Source organism: Trichosurus vulpecula, chromosome 8 (genome assembly GCF_011100635.1).
Source record: "Trichosurus vulpecula isolate mTriVul1 chromosome 8, mTriVul1.pri, whole genome shotgun sequence".
Classification (NCBI taxonomy): Eukaryota; Metazoa; Chordata; class Mammalia; order Diprotodontia; family Phalangeridae; genus Trichosurus; species Trichosurus vulpecula.
The window spans coordinates 33,090,846-33,116,934 of NC_050580.1; the positions used below are offsets into that span (position 1 = coordinate 33,090,846).

General features: G+C 49.3%; 1 protein-coding gene across 1 annotated transcript; it reads right to left on the bottom strand.

Annotated features, from left to right (window-relative positions):
• AIFM2 (apoptosis inducing factor mitochondria associated 2) lies at positions 1-24,757 on the bottom strand. The gene is made up of 9 exons (XM_036735431.1): positions 24,556-24,757; positions 18,982-19,162; positions 18,252-18,367; positions 17,073-17,192; positions 15,941-16,033; positions 13,666-13,774; positions 8,716-8,868; positions 2,850-3,050; positions 1-2,597 (listed from the first exon to the last, which is right to left on the bottom strand). The coding sequence occupies exons 2-9, from the start codon at positions 19,154-19,156 to the stop codon at positions 2,443-2,445; spliced, it is 1,122 nt and encodes a 373-aa protein (XP_036591326.1). The 5' UTR covers positions 19,157-19,162; positions 24,556-24,757; the 3' UTR covers positions 1-2,442.
• Positions 24,758-26,089: the final 1,332 nt, after the last annotated feature.

Here is a 26,089-nt window from a genome sequence, read left to right on the forward strand (position 1 = left end):
TCCAGAGTCCTTCTTACGACACTCAATTTTATTGCAACAGATTTTTTATTTCCCAAGACTGGAAAGTCATTTCGTTGTGTTGACATGTCTGGAATGAGGTGAGGGCCCAGATTGCCACTTCAATGGTATAGGATCGATGCCAGCCCAGACCCAGAGTTAGGCCCTACAGTGAAGACTCCTACCTCCCAAGCAGCAGATACCAGCTTGAACTACAGGTGTCTATTGGTACAGCAAAGACACCTACCCTCCTTTTCATGCCTTGTATGGAGTGAAGTGTGGTTAAAAAGGGGGGGACCCACAGGGGGCTGGATGTAGAATCAGTAGAATGGTCTTCTCTGCCATCTTGGACAAGCTGTTTGACCACTGAGTCTCCATCTCCCCATCCATAAAATGGGAGGGTTGGACCAGATGCCACCTAAGGCCCACAGACCTCAGGTAGAGCCTGCTTCTATTGTGGGATGCCTCCTCAGGTGAGCAGCTGTTCTGGTAGGAAAGGGTCACATTACAGGTCTGGAAATTAGGGGACAAGAAGCAGACCCTCCTCTCAGAACAGTTCTGAACCTCCACAAAGTAGTGCAGGGATTGGGGCAGTTACTGAGGAGTTACCGGCCCAAGCAAGTCCATTTAAACAGGCCAGCACTCCACGCCTTTGGCAGAGAAGCAACCAAAAGGAGCCTAAACCAAGAAGCCTCCTTTGAATTTGAGCCAATTACAATTTAATCTCCATCAGAAAGGATTCCAAAAGACAAGTGAGGGATGGAAAAATCACACCTAAAAACACAGGTCAATAATAATGCCTTAAAGCAAGTTGATGGTGAGTCTGCTACAGGAACACATGAGATTTAGAGCTGGGAATCAGACTGTTTGATCCCATGTCTCTTCACTCCAAATCCGGTACTCTTTCCACTCCTCACCTTAGCGAGGAATCCTGGCTTGTGGTGCCCAGTGTCAGCCAGGGAACAAAACTAACTGCTGGGGGGAACTGGCACGGGACTGGCAACAAACCTTTGCTGCTGGCTCATCTTCGAGCCTGACCCTTAGCTCCACCAGTACGGTCAGAGTCCCTCCATCCAGAGGAAGGTAAGTTTAATACGTCAAGAACCGTTCTGGTGAGCTATCAGCAGACCTATGCTTCTTAATATTAAACATCCCTCCCTCAAAGTCCTGCTCCCGTGCCTCCCTCAGATGTGGAGTTGACCATGGAGTCTCAGGAAGTTACCCCAACAGAACTAGAGCTCTGGAATGTCTTACAAAAAGGGAAATACTTTGAGTCTGAGGGGATGGTAATGGACCCACCTGGGCTAAGGATCAAGACAGCATTTCACCCAAAAGGTTGGCCACCAGGGGAGGCACTTTCTGACCAAAGTAACTCACCAAACTTTTCTAAGGCAGGCAGGCATGGGGAAGGGTTGGGATCAGTGTGAGGAAAAAATACTCAGGTGGATAAAAATCACAAATCTTTGGAAGTCTTAGGTACTAGCAGTACTACAGTAACCTAGCAAAGGGTGCACTACTACTGTTCCCTAATTATCTGAACGTTAAGGAAGAGAGCATCCTTTGTTAAAATGGATTCATCTGGCTGGTAATTTGGCCCTAAGGAATTTCACCCTCCTAAAATTTATCTGAAAAGTAGGAAAAGTTTCATCATTTCAGTAAGTTTACAGCTTGCCAAGCACTAATGGAAAGTTAGGGAGAACATAAGTCTGGCTGCTAAATTAAATGCCACGTCCACTCCTACCTGAAGCCTGCCCAGCAGATGAGCCCCGTCTCCCCCCAGGAATGCCCAGACTAGCACAGTGTCTGCCTGCAGAAGGGGAGACGGGCTGAACCCACCTGTATAACAGGAGGCAAAGTGATAAAAGGCCACTGGAATCAGTCAGATGACCTGCCCTGGAATTCCACCATGCACCTTCAAAGCCATGGGAACCTAGAGCATGTCCTCGCCCCCTTCCTGGGCATCTGCAAGATTACACAGCCTACGAGGTGTCTGGCCCCTGTGAAAACTACCTCCAGGCGGGAGCCCTGACCTTGCCTTCCCTCCTTTCTGACACCAATGACAAAATACCCACGGCCCACCTTCAGACTTTATGCTTTTCCATCCCTAGTCAGATGGTTCAGGATGCCCACTTCCCGTGCGATCGGCTGGGCATGGGTGGCTGGCTGGGTCCCCAGCAAGTGAATGGCTTTGTCCAACCCAGAAATGACCCTTTTAGGAAATATTTTTCTAACGCTTCTTCTTGTGTGCCAAATAGCACCTTGAGGAGATGCCGGCAATCTATCACGTGATCCTGTTGATACATTCCAGGCATCGTGAGCACAGAGAGGAACTTCTTCCTTCTGATATCTCAGTCCATCTGTTGCTTTCTGTCCATCTTTTTTATCATCTTTTTTAAATCCACTGATTAACTGGTTTCATTACCTTTTCTTCCTTCCCCTTACTCTCTACGAGGGTGCCGTCTGCCTCATATTTTTCCAGCTTGAGGAGACGAACAGGTCCTGGCTCTTGGCGAACCTCACCATGAGCCGCCCGACGTAGAAGCCACTAATCTGACCCACGCCATCATTTCTTCCCATAGACAGTAGAAATGTCAGGGCACCTAGAAAAGGCAGACAAGGAAGAGGAATGAGTTGTGTTTAACATTCGTAGGCTCTGACTCCTAGCAGTCTCAAGCAAAAGGGAAAGGTAACCATCTCAAGCTAGTGACCACCTATTACATTTTTTAAAAACCGCCCAGGATGGAGAGCCCATAAGCAATTCTGATTTGTTTAAGCACCTTTATAATCAAGTCACGTCTAACCAAACTTTCTCAGAAGGTGATCTGAGGCTCCTCCCAGAGCCCCTTTTTTACCTGGCTTGTAGGTCTTGAGCGACGTCTGTTTCAAACTGTTGACGATGTTAGTCACCGCGACTTTGGCATGTAGTCCAGCATGGTATGCCATCTTGGGTTCCTTCACATCAGCACAGTCCCCAATGGCATAGATGTTACTAAATCCCTCCACCTGGAGGTAATCGTTAACCACTAAGGCACCATTGCTGGCCATTTTACCACCTGGTGAACAAAATAAGAATCGTTAACTCTGAATCTTAACGACTCTCAGGATGGGAGGAGGATGAGCATTCAAGACTCATCCTTAGAGAAACCTCTGGATTTTTGTCTAAAGCCCTTACCCCTAGAAACTCTCTTAAGGAAGCAAGAGGTATCAACATCTGGAAAATGACACTGATTCCCATGTGGGAAGTGCAGCTAATCGGAAAGCATCAATTTTGCAAAAACACCTTATTCTGACTGGTGGGCAAATATTTATATGGAATAAAGAGAAGGGCCAGACAGAATCACAAGACCTGAGGTGTGTAGCCCTGGACCATCCCTTCAGCTCTCTGGGGCTTCAGTTCCCTGGTCCACAAAGTGGGGGTGATGACATCTGCCCTGCCAGTGCGGCAGGACCACTGGGAGGAAATGTGAGCTGCTGCTACCAGGGATTATCATCATCATCATCAACGTCATTATGTGACAACTCCGCTGGTCAATTTTCCTATTTCCTTTTGAGCATCTTAGCAGGTTTTTAAAAACATGCAATGCCTTAGAAAAAGGCAACCAACTACTTAACAATAAAGAACCCAGAGTACTGGGAGTGACTAGGGTTCAAATGCCAGCTCTGCTAACTGCTGACCTGTGTGGCCTTAAGAAAGTAATTTATATTTCTCTCTCTCTCTCTCTCTCTCTGTGTGTGTGTGTGTGTGTGTGTGTGTGTCTGTCTGTCTGTCTGTCTCTGTCTCCTCTCTATGTCTCTTCTCTCTGCCTCTTCTCTCTCTCTGTCTCTCTTCTCTCTCTCTGCCTCCTCTCTCTCTCTCTCTCTCTCTCTCTCTCTCTCTCTCTCTCTCTCTCTCTCTCTCTCTCTCTCTCCCCCTCCCTCCTTCCCTCTCTCCCTCCCTCCATTTTCTCCAATCGACTGCAAGCTTCTTGAGGGGAGGGTTTTAGTGACACACACACTCAGCATGAGTCAACACTGTGACACAGCAGCCAAAGACACTGTCTTGGGCTGTACAAGTGCCAGGACCTCAATAAAGATCTCCAAAGTAAATTGAGATCTATTTTAACATCCTATAATGTCTCAAAAATGAAGAGTAGGGGAAGGCAGTGAAAAATGTCAGAAAATAGGACTCAGAATCAAACAAAAGAGAATAAAGGCTCTCGGGACACCCAGGCTCTAATGCCTACAACATCAATGCTTTCTTAACAAAAAGAAGCAGGACAAATGAAAGCGTGACTTGTTACCGACATGTAGGTCATTTCCACATCAGCTGTTTCTGTCATCTGGTCATTGACTCGTTAGCACAAAGATCACACCAGCCAGTTAGGAGAATACATATGAAAAGGGAGACAGTGTGGCACAGGAGAAAAAAATATAAGCACTGACTTTGGGGTTGTAGGCCTTGAATTCAAGGTCACCTCATGACTTCGGGCAAGTCACAACCTCTGAGCTAATTTCATGTATAAGAAGGTTGAACTAAATGGCTTCTAAGGTTACTTTCAGCAATAAATATATACAATCCTTGGAGCCTAAAAATGACGTGCAATCAAAACAACTCCACCTTGACCTTTTTAAATAGCACGCACACACACAAAGTGAGAAATAGATAAAGGAACAGACCGACCCAGATTATCACCATTTCCAAAGAAAGTTGAACTGAAAAAAAGTTCCACGGGGCATGGTGCCGAGAGTTCCAGCAGCCAACGACAATTCCAATTTAGTACATAACCCTATTTTATACACTTACTGCAGACAATAGTGGAAGATTATGAGCAGTCAAGCACGGAACGAGATCCCATCAAGCCGGATGATCCCAAGCGTAGTGAATGGTGGCACTGGAACAAGGGCCACAGTCAAAAACAGAAAACAACTACCAGTTTCAAGAATTTTTCCCTCTCATTAATGAAAACATCGCTCTTGGACTCTAAGATAACAGTCCCCATCATACCACGTGGAAGTAAAAGCCAGCAGAAGAAACAAAGACAGGGCAGCTAGTGCAGACCGTGCATACACGGAGACTAAAGTAACACAATTTTTAGGGTGCTGAGGGATCGATTCTCAAAATATCTGAAAAAAATGAGATACCAAGAAACTTGGAAAAATCACTAACATTATTAATACTCCAAAAACGAACAAGCAGATATGAATAACTATTCATCGATAGGCCTCCTTTCTAATCCCCACAAAATCTTCATATCAAGGGTCTCCTTGATCATAACAGGAGAATAATGGAACAGGCCAGTTCCCACAAACACTATGCCACAACAGACCACATTTCCACAGTCATGAAATTGACTTAAAAGGTAGAAAATATACACAGTCTCAATGTACTTGTTTGTTAACTAAAAAAAATAAGCATTTGGGCTATTAAACTGTTCTCACCCTTTGCCTACCCTACAGAGAGGAAAGAAAGAGGAAAAGGACCCATATTTATAAAAATATTTACGGCAGCTCTTTTTAATGGTGGCAAAGAACGGGAAACTGAGGGAGTGCTCATCAGTTGGACAGTGAATGAACTTTGGCATAGAAATGTGATGGAATACTATGGTGCTGTAAAAAAAATGATGCAGGGGATGGTTTCAGAGAAACCTGGGAAGATTTGTATGAACCGATGCAGAGGGAAGTGAGCAGAACCAGAAGGATAATTTATATCGTCATAAAGACAAACAATCAAAAGACTTGGGCATTCTGACCAACACAATAACCAACCCCAATTCCAGAGGAATCATGATGGAATATCCCCCCTTCAAATAGAGAGCTGATAGACTCAGAGCTGAGATTAAGACATAATTTGGGGGACATGGCCAATGAGGAATTTTTTTTTTGCTTGACTATACATGTGTGTAAGCGGGGTTTCATCCTTTTTTTAATTTCTCAGCTGGAGGTGGGGAGAGGTGGGAGAGAAAAAATGGGTCTTCATTTGAAAAAAAATTAATTTAAAAAAAGCATTTACTCTCACAGAACAAAACAGTCTTCAAGTCTCCTCCTATGTATATTTTAAGACAAGAATCCCTGATAGAAGCAACCAAAAAAAGTAACTTGGTTTGGTGATCCTCTGATGATTAATATCAAGTGAGGTATAAAACAGGGAGATATGGGTGTTTACCAGCATCATGGGGGCACACTAGTGCTGTGAAGGAATGAAACAGACATTTCTCATAGATGGAGAAGTCCTCCAGATGTGTAGTTCTGCTGGCTGCATCATGACCAAGGATGCTAAAGAGTTCTAAATGAAATCCTTAACAACTCAGACTTCATCCTAACTATCCATGCAGGAAAAACCAAGTGGATGAAGAATGTCTATTTCTAGACTATGATCTATAATTAGATAGAAAGAAAGTCTATGGAGCTGGTTCAAAAGTACAGACACTTTGGGTAAACTTCATTCATTCAAAAGGAAAAAGAGAAAGGGATGACTCGCCATTTGGGACACTGGCCATTACCCTGGATAATCCCAAGCTTCTCCCTGAAACAAAATCCCATCTTCATAATCACAATATTCTCCCAGTGAAGGTATATGGCTGTGAGTCAAGGGACACGCCAGTCACCCAAAGGGCAATGGGCAGTGTGAACACATCAGCAGTGACAATATGTATGCACAAGACAAATTACGTAGCAAGAGCAGCATGGAAGACATCCGAAGAGAGCATGACCAGAAAAGAATTCAGCTAGATGAAGGGTGACGCCCGGACACGGGATGCAGCATCAGCACCAAATATAATGACCACCAAGCTAGGGGAAGGCCCCTGAATTTAGGAGGAATGCTCCATAGGGGATTCACAGGATGCCAACAAGAGTCAAGAAGGACCCAGAGCAAGGAAGACCCAGGTTCAAATCCTGCCTCTGAGAAATACCGGCTGGGTGACCCTGGGCAAGTCATCAAACCTCTCTGTGTCTGTTGAGTTGTAGAAAAACCGCCTTTTCCCAGGCAGTTCTTCTCCAGGAGCTCCCCACACTGATGAAATCACATTACGATCCGCCCCAAAGGACAAGATACACAAGATGCCGAGTGTGGGGGCACACGCCTGCCATCAGAGAAGCTGGAGATGGCAGATCACTGGAGCCTGCAGTCGTGAGGTCGGCTGATCCGGTGTCCTCGCCAATGTGGTGAGCTCTCGGGCCCAACAGACTGCACTGATAATGGAGACTGGACCCAGGAGTGGCCCCTGGCTTCTAGTGGAAGCATGTTGTTGTAGTTCAGTCACACCTAACTCTTCGTGACCCCATTGGGGGTGTTCTTGGCAAAGATATTAGAGGAGTTTGCCATTTCTCCAGCTCGTTTTACAAATGAGGAAACTGAGGTAGGCAGAGATCAAGTAACTCGCCCAGGGTCACACGGGTCAGATTTGAACTCAGGTCTTCCTGACTCCAGGCCTGGAGATCTATCCACTGTGACGCCTAGCTGCCTCCCGTGTAAGCATGGGGTCTCCAAAAGAAAAGGGAGGAAAGCATGAGAGCTACCCCAAAGAAGAATGGCCTGACTTGGGAGTTAATGAGCTCCCCATCCCTGGAGGTCTTTCAGCAGCGGGTAGATGACCATTTGGTGGCAATTCTTGTTCTCAGAGGGGTTGGACTAGATGCCTTCTGAGATCCCTTTGACCTTGCTATTCTCAGATCCCATGACGTGGTGATTTCTCAGAATTCCTCCCAATTCTAAATCTCACAATCCTAAAAGTACCTTTAAACTCTGAAAAATCTGCAAACTAGATCAGCTCCAAAAGACATCTGGAATTCTCTGGGAGTTATCACTCTGCCCTCCATGCTAAACCAGGGTCCCTTCTGAGCCCCTTCTCCTGCGGCAGCCATCGGGAATGCCTGGACCACTGGAAAATGCACGTCTGGAATCCCCAGTGAGCCGAGGACGCAGCGTCCTCACCTGGGTCTCAGCCACGCTTCTAATTATCCCAGGAGAGTAATCTTATCATTAAGAACACCTGGCCACATCACTCCACATTTGGGTCACGACAGATCAGAGCTTCCATTTCCCTTCACCTGCCACTAGGGGGCCTCCTCTCTTAGCGCTTGAACCCAGAATCACAGAATGTGTCGGCACTTTCAAGAGACCCAACAGGCCCATTCAGGCCCATTCAGGGGTCCTTGACCTTTTGTGCGTCATGGACCCCGCTAACAGTCTGGTAAAGCCAATGGACTCCTTACGAGGCTAATTTTTTAAATTAAAAAAATAATAAACTACCTAGGCTTACAATTATACTGAAAAATAGTCATTAAAATATAAAGCGAACAAAGAAGGCCACGGCCCCCAGGTTAAGAACCCCTGATCTACTCACAGCTGGGTCCCTATTAATGCGACTCATGGCCTGCACCCCGAGAGGTCGCATTACTTGAATCCTGGCTGCCCGTTTCCATTGGGCGATAACCAATCACCATGTTTTACATAATTCTAACTTTGGACGGTGCAAATTCAAATACTTTGTCAGTTCTGCACTGTGAACACAACTTGGAAGGGTGAGGATGGTGACAACAGCCAGCATTTACGGAGCGCTTTAAGGTTTACAAATATTATGTCTTTTGGTCCTCACAACTCTGGGACATAGGTGTTACTCTTATCCAAATTTGACATATGGGGAAACTGAGGCATGCAGGGGGTAATGACCTTGCCCAGGGTCACACAGCCGGCACACGTCTGAGGGGTAGGGGCGGGTCCTGAGGGTCTGCACTTACCCAGGGCGTCGCTGTATGCCGAGGAGTTGATCTTAACCCCGTTGCAGACGATCACCAGGTTTGCCACCAGCTGCGTCCCCTTGTCCGTCTTCACTTGGATGCTGTCATGACACTCATTGACCGGCAGCTCCTCCAGGTTGCTCACTCGCTCACCTGGGGCCAGAGACAGAAAAGCTGTCAACGGGGAACCACAGATCTGGAGCTGGAAGGGACGGCGTTCTTTCTCCTCCCCATTTTACAGATGAGGAAAACTGAGGCCCACAGGGGTTAAAGGACTTGCCTAAGGTCACACAGGTACTAAACAATCACTATTAAAACAGGATTTGAATCCAGGTCCTCTGACTCCAGTCACTGCCCGAACCAGTGGCCTTCCCTGCCAATCAGCCTCTGACCAGCTTAGCTGGTATTTATCACAGAAGGCAGCTACTTTAAGAAGGAAGGAAGGAAGGAAGGAAGAGAGGGGGGGGGGAGGAACAAAAAAAAAGAAGGTGGAACGAGAGGGAAGGAGGGAAGGAAGAAAGGTAGGAAGGGAGGGGAGGAAGAAAAGAGAAAGAATGGTGGAAGGAGAGAGAAGGAGGAAGGAAGGAGGGAGGGAAGGAAAAAAGGAAGGAAGAAAGGAAAGAAAGAAAGAGAGAGAGAGAAAGAAAAAGATAAAGAAAGACAGAGAGAGAAAAAAATGAAAGAAGGAAGGAAGGAAGGGAGGGAGGGAGGGAGGAAGGAAGGAAGGAAACAAAGAAAGGAAGGAAGAAGGAAAGAAGGAGGGAGAGAGGGAAGGGTTGTGGACAAGTCAGAACACACATGATCCCTAGCTCTGGGCCTGTGCTTCTTCAAAGGGGCCACGGCTACATCAGCTCTGGGATAGGAAAAAGGCCAAGGCTAGATCTGGAGGTTGGACCAACGGGGCCCAGGCTGCTGTGCCCTTCCCAGAATCCTAGCTCCCGGGCTGGAGGAGAGGTGAGAGGTCCCCATGCTCCCCTGAGAAGAAATGTCTCTGACATCATCCCCAACATGACCATAGAGTGATCAGCTGGGTCTAGGCGGAGGCCAGTGGAGATGACCTCACCACACTTTCATTTTCATGAAGCTTGTTGGAGTTTTTACTTCCCCATCAAGCTGAAATGTGTCTTGTTCCACCTCCCACCCAAAGCTCCTAGCAGACCAAAGCTAACCCTCCTCCTGCACAACAGCCCTTGACAGATGCATGAAGACCCCACATACTGTAGGGGAGAGAGAGCATGGCCTGGCTCTAAGCCAGTATCCCTGGCTGACTGCCCAGGACTCTCCTCCACACGCTTCCTTGTCCCCACCACACAACATCCTATCTCCCACCTCCAAGCCTTTTCACCAGCTCTCCCCCATGCACTCCCTCCTCCCTCCAACTCTGAGAATCCCTAGCTTCCTTCAATGCTCTGTTCAAGTGGCATCTCCAACTGGAAGCCTACCCTTAACCGACCCCATCATCCACCACAAGGGGAAATTATTTCCCATCAACTTTGTATATATTGAATGCTCACCTTGACTCTCCTCCCCTAATACAGCGTAAGCTCCCTGGAGGCAGAGACAACTTCGTTTTTATATTTGTACCCTGAGGAACAGCTAGGTGGTACCGAGGACAGAGTACCGGCCCTGGGGTCAGGAGGACCTGAGTTCAAACTCCCACCAGAGAAACTCACTAGCTGTGTGACCTTGGGCAAGTCACTTAACTCCAACTGCCTAAAAAAAAATGTATCTGTGTGTGTGTATGTGTGTGTGTAGTTGTGCGTAGGTGTGTATGTGCGCGTGTGTGTGCGCGCATGTACGTGCATGTACGTGTGTGTACGTGTATGTGCGTGCATGTCTGTGCATGTGTGCATGTGTATGTATGTGTGAGTATGTGTGTATGTGCGTGTATGTGTGCGTGTGAATGTGTGTGTGAGGGTGTATGCATGTATATGTGTACATGTGTGTATGTGTATGTGTATGCGTGTGTGTGAGTATGCGTGTGTGTATGCGTGTGTGTGTATGTGTGTGTATGTGCGTCTGTGTCTGTGTCTGTGTGTATCTGTGTGTGTATGTGTATGTATCTGTGTATGTCTGTATGTGTGTGTACGTGTGCGTATGTGTGTATCTGTGTGTACATGTGTGTGCGCGTGTGTGCATGTGTATGTACATGTGTGTGTGCGCGTACACACATATCTTTGTATTTGTACCTCCAGGATCCAGCACATAATGCTTAGCTGAACCTAATGCCTTCTTTTTTAAGCTGGCTATTTATTTACTCTTCCAGCTCTAAATCTGTGATTGAGGGGCTGACTTCTGTTCTACAACAATCGTCGGATGGCCCTCGCCCTCCTGGCTGTGACCCAGCCCATCCACATCCTCCCTAAAACATGGACTGAGCAGTGCCTGCTGGGGGACCCCACTGGGCAGAGGGCAGCAAGCCCTCCCCACCCTCGTTTAAGTCACTGCCTCTCTGAGTGAGGCCCAAGATGGCGCCCGCTCTTTAGGGGGCCAGGACACACACACACACACACACACACACACACACACAGCTGAAACCCAAAGGTCTTTTTCCAAGAACCACAAGAACCAGGGTAGCTGGCAGGTTCCTCTCCACTTCCCTGAGGCTCACTTCTTCCCATAATCCCTTGCCCAAGATAACAACATGCCCGGGATGCTTGGCCTGGGGACACAGTTGGTTGAAAGTCCCATAAAGTTCCTTTGGGAGCCCTGGACTAAGATTTATGAGACTCTCTGGCCAAGCTGACCCAGCCAGGAAAGTCCGGCTGGCGGCCCACAAGCGGTAAGTGGGTGGTGCAATCTCGTCACGGCAAGGAGCGCCCCACAAGCAGACGGCTTGTGCTCTCTGGTTGGAATTACTCAGAGTAAGAGTAACCAAATTAAGGGTCACAGCTAACGTGAGTCAGAATGGTGATGGTAACAGCGTCCACGCAGCAGAGGGTTTTGAAGACTCTGGCAAAACATGCACAGTTAATCAAGCAAACAGCCACGAAGCTGAGCCCTCCCACCGCTGAAACACACTCACTAAAGGACCTCACCATCCCAGGCTGAGCATGGCCTCAGTTTCTTTGACTGTTGGACTCCATCATCACTAAGGGGCCCTTTGGCTCTGAATCTATAAACTGGCGTTCCCACAACATGACAGGCCTTTAAAAAGCCCACGATCCCGTGGCCCCATCTCCACTAGGGAGGGAGGAGGCCATGGCAGCCTGCTAGGCACCTTCACCAGGCTCCTCGAGGAAGCAGGGCAGCCCTAGAAAAGGCGCTAACCACGAGCCGCACAGGAGGACTCCATTTACACCTTCCCAGGGACGGTCAAGCTACAGGAAAGACAAACTTGGAATCCTAGACCCTCTGAGTTGGAAAGGATCCCAGAAGCTTGCTCACCCAACCTATCCTGGAGAAGGAAGCTGGTGGGAACAAAGGGTCTCCTGGGCACACGTGAGATCTCAGTACAAGGACAGGACGAAGATCTCAAGTCTTAGGGAGGTGAATGAGTCAGTGAAAAGCAGCTAGACAAGGCCATCCGCTCTCATCCAGTGAATCTGTCCTGCCCATCTATCGACAGGGTTAGAACCCATCTATCGGTAGGGAAGACACATTCACAAGGACAGCCAGGTGACAGAGTAGATAGAACGCTGGGCCTGAGTCGGGAAGACCTGAGTTCAAATCCGGCCTCAGACACTTACTAGCGGTGTGACCCTGGAGAACTCACTTCACCTTGTTTGCCTCAGTTTCCTCATCTGTAAAATGAACTGGAGAAGGAAATAGCAAACCACCCCAGTATACTCGCCAAGAGAACCCCAAATGGGGCCATCAAGAGTCGGACATGACTGAAAAACGAGTGAAGAACAACATCTGCTGGACGAGAGCGGACATTTAGAACAGAGGGTCTTAACTCGGGGGCCCTGAACTTTTAAAACAAAATATTTTGATAATTGCGTCTCGGTATAATAGATTTCCTTTATAATCCTGTGTATTTCATTTCATGCATTTAATTAAAATATTATTCTGAAAAAGAGTTTGGGGTGAAACCTGACAAAAAATGTTAAAAACTCCAGGTTGAGAGGAAAGCAAAAAGTTCTGTACTCTCTCCATGATCCATATGGTCTAGGGAAACCACGCTGGCTTTGGAATCTGAGGACCTGGGTTCAAATCTCACCTCTGTTACTACCTGCCTGGATGGCCTCAGGTGTCTCTCTCTGCTCTAAATCTATGGTCCTAGTTATCTTGAAACTGTCCAAAAGGGCGTCATGTTGCTAAGGAGTAAGCCCGACTTGGCCAACACCGCCCTTTGGCGACTGTGGAGGGACAGTGGCTTTTGGATACGAGGCAGGGCCCAGAGTCTGAGAGGGAAAGAGGAGGAGCTCACTGCCCAGAGCAAGTGACATCATTGATGGGGAGACGTAAGGGACCTCCAAGACCTTTGGATGCAGCCCCTCGTCTATAAAGAAGAGCCCAGAGCCCAGGACGTTTAAGATCAAGGTCACGTAGGCGGGGACAGAAACCAAGACTCAAACCCAGAGACCCTCCCACCAAAGGAGAATTTCTAAGTCCAAAGCGGGGCGGGATTTAGCAATGATAAAAATGCAGGGAAAAAAGACAGCACAGCAGTCACAGCCTAAGTGGAGTCAGAGGCCAGGAGAGGGGCTCAGTCCTGCAGCTGCCCACAGACAGGAGATGGACCTGTGCCTCAGTGGGCTCTAAAACATCCCCAACAGGGGCTTGTCCAGCCCCTATTGGTCCCATCTTTTGAAATGGGATCAAATGATGATTGATGACCTCTTATCCCCAAGTCAAGATGACCCAAGAGACCTCCAGAAATGAGGAACATCCTAAAAGGCCTGGGAATAGGGGAAAACGCCCAAAGGAATCGGGAAGCAAAGGGCAGAGGCTGGGTGGGAGGTGGGGAGGAGGTCCTGGAGCGCAGGGGAAGGCAGGGGCACCTACTCAGCAGAAGTTCCACTCCTTTCTCGAGGAGAATCTCTTTCACCCCCTGTCGAACACGAGGAAGGAGCTCTGGGTCAGCCAGCAGGGCTTTGGAGTGAATGAGGGTAACCTGCAGACGACAACCAACAAAGGGCCTTCAGCCAAGATGTCTTCAGGCTCCCCCAGGACACGGGGGAGCCACAAGTGGCCATCTGCTCCAAGCCTTTTCCCGTACAGAAGAAAGAGCCCTTCAATCAACATCAATGAATGAAGATCTAATAAGCGCCTACTATGTGCCAGGCACTCTGCTGATACCCGTACCCTCTACCCGAACAAGAGCAAAGGAAGAAAAGCACCCGCATGTTCAAAATCATTTATAACAAATTATTATCGTAATAACAAAGCCGACCATTCGCTGGGGAATGGGCTGAGCCATAACGTCTCAGGGTAATGACACTGTGCATTAGAAACTGGCCTAAGGAGCCTCATCAGAGAAACTGGCGAGATCCACATGAACGGATGCAGAGGAGGGGAGCAGAACCAGGAAAGCAGCATCGACAGAAGCAGCACCATAAAGACAAAAAGCTTTAAGAGACTTAAGAACTCTCGTCACGCAAGCACCAGAGGCTCAGTGATGAGGCGGCAGGGAGGGGCCGGGCTCCAGATGCAGGAGAGACACCGTTGGACACGGACAATGGGAGGATTTGTTACGAAGCTTTTAATATCCTTTGTTTCAAAGAGAAGGGTTGTTAGGGATAGGGTCACCCTCCCCCTGCAAAAAAATGAGGAAGGAACAGAGGGAGTCAGAGGGCAGCAGGACAGCTTTGGACAACATATGCTGAATTTAATATCTACTCTAAATGAGAAACAAGCTCTGCGTGATAGAGATCCATGAGTTCAGGGACGAGCCTGCTCTGCTCAAGATCTGTTATGGAAAGTTTGCCCATCCTGTCTGGGGTCTGAGTTCACATTTTTTTTAAACAGGAAAAAAAGAAAAAGAAAAAACAAAGCTTCTAAAAATGCTTGAGCGGCTGAGCCGGAGGAATAACATGATTTCTTTCCCCAAAGTCACACAACTGGCTGAGGGCAAAGTGAGGATTTGAGGGGTCCAGACTCAAGGTTCAGTATTCTTTGCACTAACCACGTTCATGGTATGAACACTCGAAGGATTTACATGGCAGGAGGGCCACCTCCCCAAGGCGGCCACCCCCTCCTTCGATGCAGATTGCAGGCCATGCACATCCATGCGTCCTTCATGGCCTCTTCTAAGCACAAAACAAGGGCCTGCCCAATGTACTGAAGGCCTTCCTAGCTCAGACACAACATCATAAAGAGTGCACCGGGTTTGTGTGTCCACAGGTTATGCTTCCCTCTAGTCATATGACCAGCCCTTTGTCTTTCTCAATCATTAACTCCTTTCCTTGCACTGGGCCTGGTGTCAGGAGGACCTGAGTTCAAATTCAGCCTCAGACCCTGGGCAAGTCATTTAATTCAGTTTGCCTCAGTTTTCTCATCTGTAAAATGAGCTGGAGGAAATGGCAAACTACTCCAGTGTCTTTGCCAAGAGAACTTCACATGGGGTCATGAAGAACTGGACACAAGTGAAAAGTGACCGAGCCACTGCAAACCTCACTGGAGTGGCAGCTCTGGGAGGGCAGGGCCCCTCACTGCTCCCCTCTGCAGCCCCGAGGCTTTGCCAGGCGCCTGGCACCTCAGTGGCACGTGCTTCATAAACACTGACTGATTCCAGAAATGGGAAAACTTTGCCTGGGAGGATGGGCAAGGCCCGTACAAAGAGACCCAGTATCGGGGACAGAAGGGGGAGGCACACGAGGAGGAAATCTGGCCAGTGAAAAGTGAAAACCAGAACCGCAGGACAGCACAGATATTTAGAGCCTCTGGAAGGCAGGAGCGTGGCCTTAAAGCAGCTGTCTGGGCCAAGGGGGGTTGAGTGACCCTCTGTTTGTCCCAGGACAGGCTGGTAGTGGAGCCAGGCCTGGAGCCCGGATTTCTCCTGACTCCAGCCCCACGCCGTGCCCAGGTCGGCACACGGCCCCCTGACTCTGCCCAGGCTGCCACACAGGCCCGTCTCTGGCCAGGCCGGCATTCCTATAGCCCAGCACCCACTGCGGCCTCGGAGATGCTAGAGGATCCCCCTTCTGCCAACGTTCTTCCCAACTTCCATCTCCTCCCCCCACCCCCAGTCTCAGTGCCCTCACGCCTTCCTTCCTGCAAACTCAGAATGCCTGGGAGACCACGCCTGCCCACCTGCCCCAGGCCAAGTGACCGAGGGTACCTCTTTCTCCGGATAATCGGTTTTAAGTTCTGCGGCCATCTCCACTCCAGCTGAGCCTCCTCCCACCACCACCACACGCTGGGACTTCTGGATCTGAAAGAAAAATTACACAGAGAGCTCATCCCCTGCAGCTGTATCCTGGAAGGAGCAACTCCTGAACCAAAACATAACAAGAATAATTACTATTAATTGGTGTAATTATTAGCTTAATGTATTTAAAGCCCTTTACAATGTGGCTCCAGACTGAAGGCTTTTTCACTCCCCTTCATGTTCTCTACATTCCAGACAGCGCTTCTTGCAGTTTCTCATCTCCCATCTCCATGTCTTTGCTCTGGCTGTCCCCCACGCCAGGAGTGCCTTCCCTCATCATCTCTAGCTTCCTTCAAAGACCGGCTCAAGTGCAGTGGGTATCTTGGAACCCAGGGTTCATAATGTCACATCCAGCCCTCTTGGGAGTTAATTACCAAAAGGAAGGTACCTTGGCACCTCTTCAAAATGCTTTATTTCAGAAACGAGGACCAAAGTGTTGTTAACTCTAGCTATGGAAGGTAAGCCCCGGCTGACGGAAACAAATATAATGGAAAACTTTGAAGGGCTTCAGAAATCCCATCAACACAGCATCCAGTGATGACTTCACAGGTGACCAAACATGCCTGTCAGCAGAGAGGCGGTGGGCTAGAGAGGCGGTGGGCTACAGAGGCAGAATGAAGCATACATTTTCAGACACAGACAACGTGCTGATTTGTTTTGCTGGACTATATGGATTTGTTAAAAGAGAGGCTTCTGCTAGGGGGCTGGGAAGTCTTGTTTTTAAAGTTTTGAACAAGAAAAAAAAAACAGGAAAGCGGGGAAGGGAGAGAAGATACAACATCTCCACCTCTGCAGTCTTCTGTTCATGGATGTCACAGGTGTAAGGGACCTCAAAGGCCATCTAATCTAATCTAATCGGTGCATGCCTGAGAATTCCCTCTAAAACACCTCCAACAGATGGAGACTAAGGCGAATAAAAAGGGGGTATGGGGTGGACTAAAGGGAGTCCTAAACACAACTCCCCCTCCCGCATGGCTCCCCAGCCAGGCCCCCTCACTCCCAGCTCCACCTTCCTCAATACTCAGGGACCCACCCATCTCACCTGCTTCACCATCACTTCGTAGGCCTCAACGGCTGACTGCAGGTCTAAAATCTGGTTAAACTTCCCTGGGAAGGGCCCGCTGCTGCCGGTAGCCAGGATGAGATGGGAGTAGGAAAGGGCCTGCGAGGGATGGATGAAAAAAGCAGAAGTCTGCTTAGAATAATGAAGGGGAGGGGAGGAGGCAGCTGTGCATAGCACCTACTATGTGCCAAGCACTGTAACGAATCATCTCGTATGATCCTCACACCTACCCTAGCTGGTAGGGGCTCACATTATCTCCATTTCACAGCTGGGGCAAATAGAGGCTAAGAGACCCACCAGCTAGGGAGTGTCAGAGGCCAGATTTGAGAAAATGAATTTCTTCCCATCCTCATCTCTGAAAAGGGTCCTGCCACTCACCTGAGGCAAGTCTCTATCACTCCCGAGGGAAGAGAAGCCAAGGGCCGGGGGATGTAGCAGGCAAAGCAGGGAAAGAGCTTCAGAAAAGGTTAGGATGCAGAAATGGATTGGATCCGAGTTCATTCATATTAGATTGCAAGCTCCATGAGGGCAAGAAACTATCTCACATGTCTACGTCCTCCATAGCAAGCCAGAAACTCACCCTTGTTCGGGAAGTGCTCCATTAACAAGAGCTTAAGAGGAGCTAGCCTGTCCAGACTTGGGTGACCTGAATGGTTAAAAGGGTAGGAAACCCCACCTGCCATGGGAGGATCAGAGGGGCTGTCCAGCCTTCACCTGCCCTTTGGGGCCATGGGAGGGTCAGTGAAGATGTTCAGCCTTAGTCTGCCCTTTGGAGCCACGGGAGGGTCATCAATGTTGTTTGGTCTTAGCCTGACCTTTGGAGCCACAAGAGGATCAGAGGGGATGTCCAGGCTTCATCTGCCCTTTGGGGCCATGGAAGGATCAGAGGGGATGTCCATCCTTCATCTGCCCTTTGGGGCCATGGGAGGGTCAGTGAAGATGTTCAGCCTTAGCCTGCCCTTTGGGGCCACAAGAGGATCAGAGGAGATGTCCAGCCTCCATCTGCCCTTTGGGGCCATGGGAGGGTCAGAGGGGATGTCCCTTAGTTTGCCCTTTGGGGCTACAGGAGAGTCAGTGAAGATGTTAAGTTCAACCTGCCCTTTGGGGACAAGCTTCTCCAAACCAGCCCTCTTGTGCCCTGCCCCAGGCCACACTTACCTCACCCCTCTGGAGCAGGACCTTCTGGTTTTCCAGGTCCAGTCCCACCACCAGGTCCTGCCGGAAGCTGTCCCCAAAGGTCTTTGTAAATGAAATGAACGTCTTCTTGGCAAATCCTGGGGTGTAAACATTTAGTGAGGCAAGGGGCACTGCGGCTGCCCTCAAAGAACCCAGAACAGGGCTGAAGGGAAGGCAGACCAAGCCCACCCTGGAACGAGCCTTAACCAAAGAATCTTACAGTCTCTAGCACCAGAGGGTGGACAAAGGGCTTTCCTCCAACAGGCTGTGAGCTAAAGAATGAAACCATCATTACCTCCATCTTACAGGACAGGAAACACAAAGGCTGTGACTAGCCCAGGGTCATACTGCTAGGGAGTGTCCCATGCCCTTTCTACAACATGGGAAATATCCTCTTTCTTTGAGTAAGGGCATTTTTTAAAAGCACTTAAGCCCAGGACAGCTCTGAGTAAAATATTGAAAGAGGCAAAATTGGGCAGTTTTTTTTTCCTTTGCCCTTTTCCCCTCTGTGTCCCCTCCTGGCATGAGCCCCTGCCCTGCCCCTCTACCCCTCCTCCCCCTTACTCTCAGCCAGCTCGTAGAATTAGAAAGCTTTGGACAGACTCAGAAAAAGTAAAGGGATCCCTAAGACCAAGAATAGGAGGTCTGGGTTTGAGCTGCAGTTCAGCCACTGTCTAGCTACATGCTCCCCCACCAAAAAAGAGGAAATTACCACTCTCTACAGAGGCTCGGAGAGCTCCCACGTTGTGATGGAAAGCATCTCTCATGTCCACCAGTGTGAAGGGGACACCCCAGGACTGAAGCTGGCTGGCAGCCGCGATCCCACCGAAGCCGCCTCCAACAATCACTACGTGCACAGACGCATCCACGGAGACCTGGGATCCCATCCTGGCCTTGACACCCCCAAGGAAGGTAGACAGACAAAGATTCAGACATGAGCCAATCCAGCTGGTCCTAAAGGCAGGCCCATCGGGCTAACTGGGCCCCACAGGATGAGATGGGCCTGGGGAGGGGGCAGTGCTGCTTAGCTGAACAAGTCAGGAAGGTGAAGGTAAAACCCTGACAACCAGGCAGAGAGGTGGCGGACTACAGGTACAAAATATGGCACATGCTGCTAGACAGCCAACATGCTGATGTGTTTTACTTAATTCTATTTCTTTGTCAAAAGGGACGTTTCACTTAGTGCGGGAGGGCAAATAAGAGGAATTATTAGGAAATGTCAACTATATAAAAAACTATCAATAAAACATATTTTCAAAAAAGGAAATGATCGGGGACAAGCCTACCAGCGTGCTTTGTAGCACTGGGCATCCCTAAGCCTTCTGAATCCTGGGCAGGACGAGGCCCAATGGCCACAAAGTCAGAACTGTGGGACTGTTTCATTCAACCTCTAACACAGAGGCTTGCATTTTTCTTGGTCTGGACATGAGCCTTCCCTGGTCTTGAGGTCAATCAATGCGCAAAATCCACCCAATGCTCAACCAACATTTATCCAGTTGAATGCAAACATCTGACTTCCCCTTCCTGCCTTAGTAGGGATAGTACAGCCAAGGTCCTGAACCTTACAGGTTTATCTTTGAGCATCAATTCTCACTGATCAGGACTATAAAGGTATAAGGTGACACTTATTTACAGATAAAGAAACGGAGGCCTCTGGAAGTGGAGGCCAGGGCCTACAGTGAGCTGGGCTGGGGTCACCACACTAAGCTCCCATATTTCCAAGCCAAAACTGAGCCCTTGAAGCAAGTCATGGGCCATGCCGGTCAACTGAGCTAAGAAGTCTTTGTTTCTTGGAAAACTCATAAAGTCTGGGGCAAAATCTAAGGAGACCCCGCATGAGAAGGCAAAGGGTCACAAAAAGAACTGGGAAACAACCTGACCAAAAACCATGAGTGGCAGAGATGCCTGAGAAAAGGCCTCTCGTTCTACCAACCTGGAAACCAACACTGTGTAGAGTCCAAAACAAGGCCTTTAAACAGTCAGTTGGTTATTCAGTCAACCAACAAGCATTTATTAAGTACCTACTGCGTGTGTGCCAGGGGTACAAAGGAAGACAAAAACTGTCCAATATAAATCTAATAGAACATATGTAAACTGTGTATTATCGGGGCCATACTCCAGCCATCAAGATTCCCCCTACCTTCCCACCTTTTTCTCTCCTATCTCTTCCTCTAAAATACCACAGGCAGTTGATGGTTCAAAACCGGCTCCTCCAGAGAATCATGGCGTCAGAAGGGACCTCGGCAGCCAGAGTCTAGCCGGATAGACTTCCTCTGTCTGGATCTCGGCTTCCCCGCTCCATCAAAGGCACAGGGGCTGGATTAGACGGATGGCCTCTGAGGTCCCTCGCACCCCTTGATTCTGCCTCAGCTGTGGCCTGAAAATGGCTTTCACTCCTATTTCAACACCCAACATTTCAGCAACTACATTTTCACATCCAACAAGGAATGGATTTCCCCATCCACCCACTGCCAGGCTGAGCTCAACTACAGGGCAAAAGCTAGCAGCCCCCGGGGGAGACAGTAACCATCCTCCAGAGCTGACCTGGACGTCGGACTTTGGTTCGACAAGTTTTTACTGCCGTCTCAGGATTAATTTATGGCCATCATTGTCTTCCACCCCACCCCACCCCCACAATGGACCCACCCAAGTAAAGCAGAACCCACGGGCAGAATGCATTAAAGAGATTCTGTTCTAGAGGTCTCGGTTTACTCATCTGTAAAACGAGGACGCTGGACCAGACGGCCTCTGAGGTCCCTCCGGGCTGTGAACGTATGATCGATCGCAGCACAAAAGTATTCTGTGACCGCTGTTTGCTCAGATATGCCCCAGTAAATGCGTTTCCCACACTTTGCTTCCACAAACAATGCTCTTAGGAATGTTTGGAGATGGCCCTTTCTATCCATCTCTGACTTCCTTTTGCAGGGTGTGCCCAGCAGTGGGATCCATGGGCCAAAGGGTGAGAGCACACTCCCCAAGGATCATTAACTCCCAGTGACTTCAGGTGCCCCCTGGCTGGCACAGACACAGGCCTGGCTCCTAGGCCCAGCCTTTCTATGCCTTGGTTGACGGTAAGTAGGGGTTGTTTTGTTCTTTGTACATCCATCTCCCAAAGCTGAGCACAGTACCTGACATACACTAGGTGCTTAATAAATGCCTCTTGATCATCTCTGTACCACCAACGCTTTAGCACTGTGCCTGGAACACAGGACACAATTAATAAATGCTGGCTGATACCTCCAAGCCATCCTCTCTTCCTTCTGCTGACAAATTAGGGCTTCAGTGCCAATCAAACAGCAAAAAGGTGAGTAAGCATTTACTATGTGCCTGGTACTGTGCAAAGATAAAAGACAAAGTGAAGACAAAGGAAACTAGCACCTGGCCTCAAAGAACTTGCCTCCTGATGTGAGGGGGGTGAACAGAGATTAATTAGATTAAAGGCAGCATTCTATGGCAGATCAATGGATTTCAAATTAAGAGATCCAGCCTTGCCTCCCATAACACTAACTAGCTGTGTGACTGTAGATAAGTCCCTCTCTCTGAGCTTCAGAAGACCCCGGTTTCCTAACCACCCCTCCTTTTTTTCTTCATGGACCTCTTCTGGCAGTCCTGTGAAGACTATGGCTCCCTCCGTTTAAAAGCATAAAATAAAATACAAAGGATTACAAAGAAATCTAACTCTACTGAAATACGATTATCAAAATATTTTAAAACAAATTCACAGACCCCTTTGAAATCTATGATCATGTTTCAACAATCCAGCTAGCAGCTGCTGTGGGGGTGAAAGACCAATACAAGCCCAACAACAAGAATGCTGCCAAAGCCCTGGTTCTTCTGATCCGCTTAACTAAGGAAAGCAACGTTAAGGGGTTAACAAGCTCACTTTAATTCAGCATACAAATACCATTCACTTAGTTCAGGGGAAAAAGCCAGCACCCTGAACTTCAGAGCAAATACAAACAAATTACAAACATCAACAGACAGACCCAATACAGATTCATAGTTACTGACATCTAGGTTCAGCCCGGGAGCTCAGAACAAGGGCTGGCCCGCTGCTGTGGGTAACAGCTCCAAGGAAGAGGAAGTAAGCCCTTGGCTTATATCTTTTTCAGGGTCAGCGTGAGTTACACATGCGACTCACCCACGGTACCGAGAATTGTCACAGAGGTGACTTAAATCCACGTGGTCTAAAAGCCTCTGCTGTCCCAGACACGTCACTAAACTAAGCCCTCCCCTAAGGCAAGGAGGCACCAAGGACACCCAAATCTAATCAAGCAGACAAAGGCCAAACTCTCCAAGGGCACTGAGTTGAACTGGGTGCTAAGAGCGCATTCTGCTTACCAACACAGATCAAGTCCTGGGCCACCAAATCTTCTCCAAGATTCCCTCGTAGCCCTAACCTTCTATGTTCTAAGGACCCTCCCAGGTTCTATGGCCCCTCCCAGGTGCAACACGTTGGGCTCTGGGCTCAAAGTCTCTTCTATCTTTGGCATTCTAGATTCTAAGGTCCCTCCCAGCTCTAATGTTCCATGACCGTTCTGTGACTCTATGTGCTTCCCTATGTGTGACATCAGAGTCACTACCATTCCCAGGGCACGGGCCTCAGGATCCAACAGGAGGTATCCAGACTGAGGCTGGGAAAACCACCCATGAGGAAGATTCAAGAAAAGAATCCTATGGAAGGACTGGCCTGGATGCTCTCTGGGAAGTCTCTGCCCAGTCTGCAATTCCAGGAATCATGAACTTTGGCTGCACTCCGAAAGCCACCAATGCGTTATTTGTGCTTCACAAGGAAGTAGAGAGCTTCTGGATATTCCTAACAAAATGCAGCCTTCCCTTCGGCCAAGACGCCCACGAGGGATGGCCATGGAAATTGTTTACTCTTGGTTTTCACTGCTGCTTTCCCCAGGATAGCATACTGAGTCATTGAAGGAGTTAGGCAATTCATTTTGTGTCAGCTTTTTTAATCAACTCAGCACACAGTAGAAACTTAAATGCTGGCTGAACTGAATTATTTTCACAGTCTCCCTTCTATAAAAGATGTGGAAGATCCATCCGCGATCTCTGAAAAGATACATCCTGGGCCACTAACCCTTTGTCTCCTGCCTCCAGGCCTTTGTAGAGGCTGTACCCAAGGCCTGGAATGCACTCTCTCCTTTGTTTCGTTCAAGGCTCAAGTCAAAAAGCATTTATGGAATGCTTATTATGTGCCAGGCAAGGTTCTAAGCCCTGGGCATACAAATACAAGCAAAAAGAACAGCCCTGCCCGAGGCGTATTATAGGCACATAAATCAATTGGATTGCTTTGTGCCAGGTACTGGCACCAATTAGAGAGCAGCCTTCCAGGTGAGAGGCGAAGGGGAGCTCACCCAGGATGGTGGCCGGGGGAACTGAGGCAAAGGGACGAATTTGAGGAACGCTGGGGTGGCAGATTAGACGCCCAGAGGGAACTTTTATAACAACCCCTACTCAAGCTGGTCAAACGGGCCAACAGGAAATCTCATCTCCCACTTCGGTACCTTTGCCCGGGCTGTGCCCCCTTCCCGGATCGCTCTCCCTCTTCACTTAGTCCTTCAAACCTAGTGCCTCGAGCTGAGTCTTGAAGGGAGGGAAGACTCGCAGCCGATGGGGCCGGAGGTGGAGGAGGCAGAGGAGAAGGCGGGTCCGTGAACGGCCCGGTCTGATGGGCACACCAAGATCACTAAGGGAATCGATGGGAGGTCACTTTGGGAAGCTTTCCCTAACGCTCCCCAGGCAGCCGGGGTTCACGCTTCCGTATCTGGGCACATCCGCATCTAATTACACTGCAAGTCCCCTTGTGGACTCGGGCAACGTGGGTCCATTTCGTCCTTAGCAGCACGTGGAGCGTCCGGCTCCCGCGTGTTGACTGGACCCAAGCAAAGGCGGCCGTGGCACCGACTCCACCGCATAGACCCGCCGCACTGCCCGGGGGCTGTAAGCGCGGGGCGGGCGGGGAGGAGCGCGGGGCAAGGAAGTGATCTGGGGACCCCGCACCGCTGGCCAGCGCCATAGAGGGAGAGCCCAGGAGCCCCGGGTTCAAGTTCGGCCTCTAACCCGCGCTGCCCGGGGCAGATCCTGTGGAAACAAGCAACGGAGACCTTGCCCACCTCCCACCCGAGTGGACACGGTTGTTTCACTTACTCGCACTACGCAGGCTCTTCCGGAGCCGGAAAGTGGCGGGGCGGGGCGGGATATAGGGGCGTCCTCCCCACCTTACCCGTCCCTGGGGGGCTCCTCAGCCCCGCTCCCCTCCCCAAGACCTCACCTGGAGCTCCAGCAGCGCGGGCCGCAGCTCCCCGATCCCTTAGTCCTCTGCTCCAGCGTGACTCAGCGCGGATCGGGAGGGAGTCGGGAGAGGGAGGGGGGGGAGGGGAGGGGAGGGGCCAGCACCCTAGGAGCCGGGGTGGGGGACAGGGAGCTGTCCACCGCACGCCGCCGAGCGGCCACCCTGAAGGCGCGGCTGCCTTGGCCTTGGCAGCCCCCTCTATCCAATCACGGAGCTGGCCTAGATCAGTGAGGCAGGCAACAGCTATTTACTAAACGTGCTAGGTGCCAGCCCCGTGCCACGAGACTACTGTGAGTGAGTGAAAAAGTGAGTGAAGGAATGAACGAACTTAGATGAAAGGCAGCTAGTGCTTTCCAGCTCACACACTAATGCAAGGGACGAAATGCAATTAACTGTTGAGAAGAAATTTATAATTTTTGTATTAATCAACATATGTGTAATAAATACGCTAATACTTTAGTTTTCTTAAGAGCTGCCCCTCCAGCTTGGGAGTCAGAGCACACAATGCAACTTAACCTGATTAATCAAAACTGATGACCCTCACCGTCACTGGACCTTAAGTGAAGTGAATCAAAGATTGGAGAACCTGTTCCTGCCACCTGTTCTGTGCTCTAGCGGAGGCGGTCACAACCCCCGAAGACTCGACTCCAGAATTGCTATATTGTGGGACTTGTAGGTTTCTCGTCGCACTAAAGGATTGTTTGTGATCCACCTTCCACCTTCCTTCCCCACTTATGATTCAAATATATAATCTGTGCCTTTACTTCAGCTGAGAGAGCATTCCTCACTGATTAATTCAACTGCTACTTGGTTACTTGCATTCTCGTCCCTAGGCCTGCTTTGTGCAGCTCCAAGCATTCTCAGGTTAGAGACTGGCTCAGTAAAAATCCTATTAACACTATGACCGTGCCCTCTGGCTAACTCCTAGGAGCCAGCAGAATCTCAGAGTCCTCTTCTGAAAGTTTTTTAAAGCATGAATCTCCTTTTATCCCCCTAACATCCTAGGGGGTAAGGCAGGCCAGAAAGCCAGGGAATTTGTGGGGAGGAGCCATCTGCTAGGAACCTTAGGGTGGAGTCTTTCTGAATGGGGCCCAGTCTGCAGCTGGGCACTCAAGGCCTTCCAGAGTCTGGCTCCACCCTTCCTTTCTAGCCCTGACTTGCAATATAGCCCCCTTTCTGGGCCCTGGGCTGCAGAGTTTGGACTTTCTGCCTGCATTTGGAGTCAAAGGGCCACCTGTATGGACAAGCTTAGGCAAGCCACTGCACCACCTGAGCTCCCTGGGAGTCAGTGTCCTCACCTATAAAAGGAGAACATTGGGTGCCATGGGCCACAAGGTCCCCTCCAGCTCTGAGATTCTGCTTTTCAATCCCGATTCCTGCTCAGGCAAGGGCAAAGGACTCATGAAGCCACCCCCGAGTCCAGGTAAACAAATTTACCTCTGTCCTAATCAGGGGGTAAAACTGTGGTCTACTGATGAGTATTAGTTGTGAAAGCCAGCTTGTTCCCTTTTAA